This window comes from Juglans microcarpa x Juglans regia, chromosome 5D, assembly GCF_004785595.1.
Source record: "Juglans microcarpa x Juglans regia isolate MS1-56 chromosome 5D, Jm3101_v1.0, whole genome shotgun sequence".
NCBI lineage: Eukaryota > Viridiplantae > Streptophyta > Magnoliopsida > Fagales > Juglandaceae > Juglans > Juglans microcarpa x Juglans regia.
Genome location: NC_054602.1, coordinates 15,203,317 through 15,210,795, shown reverse-complemented (window position 1 = coordinate 15,210,795; position 7,479 = coordinate 15,203,317). Strand labels below are relative to the sequence as shown.

Here is a 7,479-nt window from a genome sequence, read left to right as displayed (position 1 = left end):
TTCTGCATATTTGTTCGTATGGGGACGCGTAAATTTATTAATATGTTTTAAATCTCCTGGATATTGTTTTGATTAATTACTTGCTAAGATGTCATAATCTCATTGTAGTGTTTTACCCTACGGTTCTGTCTTATGGTGCTGTAGATTCTGACGTAGAGCTCGAGTTTGAACCCAAGGGATCAGCTTCGTCGGAGGTCTGAGTTGCTGAGATATTGTTCAGCGTTATGAGATTTGTTTCCCTTATGTTATTCCTGTCTTTAATTTATCTATCGGATGACTATATAATTCTTGTAAAGTTATTTTACTATTTTTGAACAATTCTGGTACTTAATAAAGAAAGACCTTTTTATTTCTCCGCTGCGAATATTATTTTGTACACTTATTGCATGTTGTACACACTCTGAGCATTGGTCGTTGGGGTGCGTGATCCGTGTGGTCATCATACCGGTGTCACGAACTCTACAAAAATAACACGTGGGGTCGAGGGCGCCACAGTGCATAAGTCCACAATACATTTTTCATTCTCAAGACATCATCAAAATCCATAAAGATGTAAAAACCATCATCCATATCACACATCATCTCAAAATAAGCTAGGAGTGCCTCAGCACCTCCTTTACCTAAGCGAAGGTGTCTTGCATTTTCAATGTAGTTCCGAAAATCTTTTTATGTGAATTCAAGGTTATCAAAGCCTCCGACTTCAACAACCAATTAATTGAAACTCTTATTAATCCTTATCTCAACTCTATCATTCAAATCAAGTTTCCATTTAACAAGTAAATCTATATTTCTGTGACATCTAAAATATCTAGATTTGTGCGAGCTCAATCCATGATTGTGGATGAGTTCTACTGTAGTCAAACACCACTCACCATTCACCAATTGAACATTTATTTTCGCCTCACATTCTGTCTTTATTGTTGGACATGGTTTTGATACATTACTGTTAGTACTTATATGCTTTCCACCCCTTGAACAACCAAGTATGATGTATTTAACTGTCTCATCTGATTCTCATTTAGTCATTTGTGTCTCTCCCAAATCTCTCTTACTTTGCATATTGCTTGTAATATGCAATTAGTGCACCATCATCCTTAAAAATCATTCTTGGTTAGCAAGCTTCACTATAGGAGCATTGGTGGCACTACCATTTACTAATCCAATATCCCTCTCAGCATCCAGTTCAAAATATTCTTATGTCATTTAAAGAAGTTAGACAATCAAACATATGGTACTTACAAAAACCCAAGTGTTAAAAGAGGGGAGAATTTGACAAACCATTTTGGATAGTGCAATCCACAACTTCCTCAACATGATGTTTGTTTGAGTTCAAACATATACCCTCTTTGCTTCTAAGGAACTCCTCAGTCACACTCTCATTCATTGATTTCGAAACTTCACCATGGCTACTTTTTGCAAATTGTTCAAAAATTCTTGATGTACTCGTACTAGATGAGCCAAATGCTGGGATAATTTGTGCCTACAAAGTGTTAGATTCTAATAAGTTAATATGATAAATTATTAATGAAGTTAATAATCTTACTTGTACTAAAGTTTCTTTTTTTTTTTGACAAATAAATTGTAATAAATACAATAAAAATGTATTATATTTACCTGACAATCCCATATATATTGGTAACAAGTTGAAGGAGCATTAAGACTTTGAGGCAGAGTAAATGGACTTAGATGGGCATTAAGGATTGGAGGAGCATATGGAGATAGTGTCCCAACAAATAGAGTTACAAATTGTGTTGACTTAGCATCACAATAAACCTAAACAAAAAACAAAAGCATTAGTTTCATTATGCATCAACAATAGTAAGAACAAGGTTGACCAAAACGATCTATACAAGTCATCACCTTCATAGAGGATGACCAATCCGACGAGGATATCTTTGAGGGGTCATTATAACATCTATTATCTTTCCCTTTGTCCATCAAGCTATATGACCAAACAACAACATACACTAGTCTCAATCATTTATTTCATACAGTCGGAGAACCAACAAAAAATTATGTAAAATAATTTTCATCTCAATCAACAATAATACCTCCTTAGCGAGCAGCTAAATAGTGTATTTTCAACATTTGCACGAAGATAATTGATGTCTCCACAGCAAGCTACATTATAAATTACAACCACTATTGACAATCAACCTATCATGAACAAGAAGCAACTATAAATGTGTACAAGTATTTTTAACAATTTGATGCTTGATGTTTGCAATTAGTAAAATAGAATCAAACTTCGATTCTTATTTGATGAATAACCTTGCAGCAGGTAAAAGCTAATACTCATAACTAAAGATAGGAAGCTCTGCTTATTGAGGAGCATAAGCTCCTAGAATCAGACCCATAAAAAAAAAATGACCCAATAAGTTCATTATTCCCCCTTGATATATATATATATATATATATATATATATATATATATATATATACACACACACACATGGATTTAGAATCAATATGCTATTTTTCTTGCAATAAAGTAAAAGCATGCATGACATATAAGACAAAATAAAAATGGATTTTCCCTTGAATAGAGTTATTGTTCATTACCCACAAAAAAAAAAAAAAAAAAAAAAAAATCTAATACGACTATTTCTCTTGCAAGAGCAACATTTTAAATTGAAATGCAAATCTGTTGAGTAAAAAAAAAATTCAGACAAGGTGCCAATGGACCTTTGGGAAGAAGAAAATGGTAATGATGTGTTATAGCTTCTCAGTTATCTGTTCTTCCTTCTCAATTCTTCATCAATGAGTTTTTCAAATTTAGAGCTTAGGGTTTAGAGTATCATATTTCGGGATCTAGAGTTTTAGATAGGGGTGGGCAGCAATGGGCGGGTGGGCTACCCCGCATGGAGAGGGCCTAGTGGGAGCGGGATGAACCCAACAGGGCTCGGCCCCATCCCCTGCTCCGCTCCACATATATAATTATTTATATATATAAATAAATATATTGTATATAGATATATATAATTTATTAAAGACTTAAAATTGTATTCAAATTTATGTTCCATATTGTTTAAAGATGACTATTGTATTGTCTTGACCTTCTATATAAAGGTTGGCTTAGGAGGCCAAGATAATTCAAAATCTAACTATAATGAGTTTAAGTTCTTTTTATACTTATAAATTTTAATTTATTATTTTAATTATATTATAATTTTAGCCTAAAAAAATTTTTTTGAATTAAAAATTTTTTTTAAAAACATAATAGGTTGGCCTAAGCAAGAGGACAGGACAGGACAGATAGGGGGCGGGGGGAAAAACTCCAACCCCGTATAGTGAGGGGCGGAGTGCAGGGGAGGTACCCCGCTCATACTATGCAGGTATCACTCCTAGTTTTAGATGGAGGCTGATCTTCTTTTTTTTTAATAAATTCGGGTTTGAGTCGTGCTTCAGACGAGAGCAGAATCCTAGTTTTAGATGGAGGCTGATCTTCTTCTTTTTTTAATAAATTCGGGTTTGAGTCGTGCTTCAGACGAGAGCAGAATGGTGCTTGCTTTTGTCGGGTTTGAGTCGTGCTTCAGATTTTTTTTTTCCATGTCATTACGTGTGTCAGGTGTGTTAAATTTCGAAACTACTATGTCGCACAAGAAATTCATTTGTAGAAGTTGATAATGATATCTTCTTTTGCCAAGCACAAGAAATGCCTACTTGGTCTTGAAAGCTACTCGTTACTTTGTCTCAGAAACCAAACTAATATTGCACTAAGCTGAATTAAAATAAATAAAATAAAAATAAAAAACTGAATGATATTTTAAAAAACTCAAAAAAAATTTTTAAAAAATTATTATTCTTTAAAAACAAAGGGCCCCTTCATGTGCAGGGAGGGGTGATGGAGGGTGGACCGTGACCCCCACCCATGCCACCTATGGGCGGGGCTCTGCCATTGAGGTGGCTCGCCGTGGCCACCTCTCCCAGCATAGAGAGGTTCTTTACAAAAATTAAATATTTTAATTAATTGGTTTTTTTTATATATAAATTTATAAATTTTTGTTTTTATTTAAGTAACTGGCATTGAATGTTGATTGAGACACGTGGTATTGACGTGACACTTTTAACAATTTACTAACGGATTTTGACAGTAGGGAGATCGTTGTTAAAGAGTTAAAAACTCATGGAGTACTGTGATTTCGGTACAAATCACACGGACTATGTTAGGTTATACAGAATTGAGAATTCCATTCATATTTTATTTAAAGAATTGGAAGTATTGGGATGAAATTGATCGAGAAGTGTTTTAACTATAAAGAGGTTATACAAATTGATATAATTTGATGGGATATATTAGATTATAAAATTATTTTATTATAAATAGATCTAACATATCATATGAAATCATATCAGCTTGTAAGTTTATTTTTATGACATCTTTTTATAATTGTAGTACTTTTAATTGATGAATGGATCACTCGCAGAATTTATGAAAACCCACTCAATTTATTTCATTGAAAAGAATGAATTTACTTGATCATCAAAATGTTTTGAATACTCCGAGATCTAAGAGATTTCAATAAGTTGCGTTTAGTTGCAAGATTCAATTAAGCTCAGTCTAATTTTAAGCTGAGTCTAATATCTAAATATCCAACTGTCAAATCATCTCAACTCAAAACCTCCTACAACTGGAATCTATAACCTTTTTCAACTTAACACATCTTCATACGTGGAACTCATAATTTTTTTTAACTTCTCATAAAAAGTACTAAACTCATCTTAACATCTAAACACACTTTAAACTCAGTTTAGATGAGCCCCACATAACTTTCTGCATTACTCAACTCACTACTATTCATAAAGAACTTAGTTCGGTTGGGCTTAGCTCAACATCCAAACGCAACCTTGTTTACTTATTTTGTAGGCAAAACTCATTAGCAGTCCAGCAAAAAATTACATGTTCATGTAACATGAACATGAACGGTACACATAAAAAGAAAATACCTCAAAAGTTGTTTGATTCCATAAGTATATGCCTTGGTAGAGATCATGAGATAAACAAATAATTAGATGTAATTTCTTTAATACCTCAGGCCCGGGTTTGTATCAATTAAGAATGCGTCAATGGCACCATTTTCTATTTGTCGTAAAACATATTTAATTGACAGCTCGTCTTTAACATTTCTAAATTTTTATGTTTCAAACCAATCATTTGAAGTACAACTCTCTCTACCTATACATGTTTTCACGCAGAATTGAAAATTTTATATATATATATATATATATATTGGTATGGGAATGGTTCACATATAGAAAGACATGAATGCTGCAAAAGTTGTTTATTTCCATTGGCCCATATTCTTCTTGATAGAGACAAGATAAACTAATTAATTAGATGCAGATTTTTAATTCCTTGGCACAACTATCAATTAAGAAATGTGTCAAGAAATGTTCTTTTTACTGTAGATCATAATGAAGAACAATACAATTCTTCGCATCTTTGTTTATATCATGTTTAGTTACGCTGGTTGGTACGATATAATTTCAAATGATTTTATATGTCAATCACTTCAATGAAAAGTTACTTAAAATATGACACATCATCTGAAGTAACTGAAGATGATATATAATAGGACGAAGAACATCGTTTCTTCTAATCAGGTATGCATAGAAAGACAATACTTCGAAAGGTTATTTGTTTCCATAGGCCCAATTCCTCTTGGTAGAGATTAGATCAACTAAATAATAAGATTCTCAAGATCTTGAGAACTCCTCAATGAGAAACTGTTCTAGTTGTCATAGAACATATCAGTTAACAAGTCATGATCTTTAACATATCAAAATGTTATTAACTTATGGGTTTGATTCGAAGTACTCTAATATACATTCTCTTATGGTAACAAATATTTCTTAAGAGTGAGGCATATATCTACCGTCCTTCCACTTAGACTTGGTCCTATGCGGTCAGAGGTTAGGTGGATAAGGTATAATTCTTCCCTGTCCAAGCACATATGACAGCCGGCCTCCAAATAATGTTTGGATCATTAGCCATCTTATTAAGTGAGACCACCTAGTTGCCTGTTTGCAAGCAGTGCTGCAATACAAGCATTCCTCTTCCTATATATAGCAAGCCGTGTTCATAAGTCTTTCACAACTCAAATCTCAATTGGTCTAATCTCCCTATAGAGCTTATTCTTCCATAAGTTTAAAGCTTCTTGTTGGTACAATTTGCAAATGGCCTCACGCATTAATCTCCTGTCAGGAGTTCTGGCTTTGATTTTCACTGCTGCATTGGCGTCTGATAGCAGCCCTCTTCAAGATTTCTGTGTTGCAGATGCAAACAGTGCAGGTAGAAAATGAACCTTAAACATGCATGTTAGCTTTTATTGAAATTTGCAAGTTTCACTCTACAAGCTTTAGAAGTTAGAACTACAACTACAACCTGTTTAACACTAGGCATGCATGCTACTTTTGATTTTGGGGCTGCAATATTTCGTTACTGAGTTTTTTTTTTTTTTTTCTTTTCCTCTTCTGATACAAAGTTCCCGCCTCATTCATTTTCTTCTTTAAGTTCATTTTTTGTTTCTGAATTATGCCAACAAAACTCAAACTCTAATTGGATCGTCAGTTTACTCACTTGCTGGACCATTTGGCTACTTCAAGTGGCTTAAGTGTTTCTTATTTCGATATGTTCTACTTCATGGCAGTGTTCGTCAATGGTTTAGTCTGCAAGGATCCTAAGACAGTTCAAGCCAATGATTTTTCCTTCAGCGGGCTTCAGATGGCGGGCAACACATCAAACGCAGTTGGGTCAAGGGTGACTGCAGTAACTGTAGCCCAACTTCCCGGACTTAACACTCTTGGCATCTCTCTTGCTCGTATTGACTACGCACCATGGGGTATCAATCCTCCCCACACCCACCCTCGTGCCTCCGAAATCTTGACAGTCTTGGATGGTTGCCTTGAAGTTGGGTTTGTCACTTCAAACCCCGAAAACCGCCTAATCACAAAGGTGCTAAAGAAGGGTGATGTGTATGTATTCCCAATTGGCCTCATCCATTACCAAAGAAATGTTGGTAAGGAAATGGCCATTGCCATTGCAGCTCTAAGCAGTCAAAACCCTGGTGTTATAACCATTGCCAACGCTGTATTTGGGTCGAATCCGGATACTCCTAGTGACATTCTAGCAAAGGCTTTCCAGGTGGATAAGAATGTCGTCAAGTTTATCCAGTCTAAGTTCTAGAGAAGCCGTGATAATTTCCCCTGGTGATTGTATCTGGGTGTGAATTGTTAATTTGTCATGGCCTCAGTGGCATGTGTTTGTGTGCATTGTTTTGCTATTCAGGAGTATTGTCATATGAGTGATCAATTGAATGTTTGTATTTGCTATATGTACAAGTTTACAAGTGGGTCTTGTTCAAGTTTAACCGACATGTAGCTTGTTTACTTTTGGTGTGAAGATCAAGTAGTGTTGTCAAACTTAGGTACCCTTTTATTAATAAAGTCCCGGAGGTGCCGCCCTCCTTTTGGCCAACA

The 7,479-nt window shown here is 34.7% G+C and overlaps 1 protein-coding gene across 1 annotated transcript; it reads left to right on the top strand.

Annotated features, from left to right (window-relative positions):
- Positions 1-6,065: 6,065 nt before the first annotated feature.
- On the top strand, positions 6,066-7,345 carry LOC121264552 (putative germin-like protein 2-1). The gene is made up of 2 exons (XM_041167794.1): positions 6,066-6,292; positions 6,651-7,345. The coding sequence occupies exons 1-2, from the start codon at positions 6,178-6,180 to the stop codon at positions 7,184-7,186; spliced, it is 651 nt and encodes a 216-aa protein (XP_041023728.1). The 5' UTR covers positions 6,066-6,177; the 3' UTR covers positions 7,187-7,345.
- Positions 7,346-7,479: the final 134 nt, after the last annotated feature.

Bases quoted from the DNA above. Each gene is read 5' to 3' on its own strand.
- LOC121264552 (XM_041167794.1), top strand. From the start codon at position 6,178: ATGGCCTCACGCATTAATCTCCTGTCAGGAGTTCTGGCTTTGATTTTC. The intron at 6,293-6,650 runs GTAGAAAATGAA...ACTTCATGGCAG, and splicing joins TGCAGATGCAAACAGTGCAG to TGTTCGTCAATGGTTTAGTC.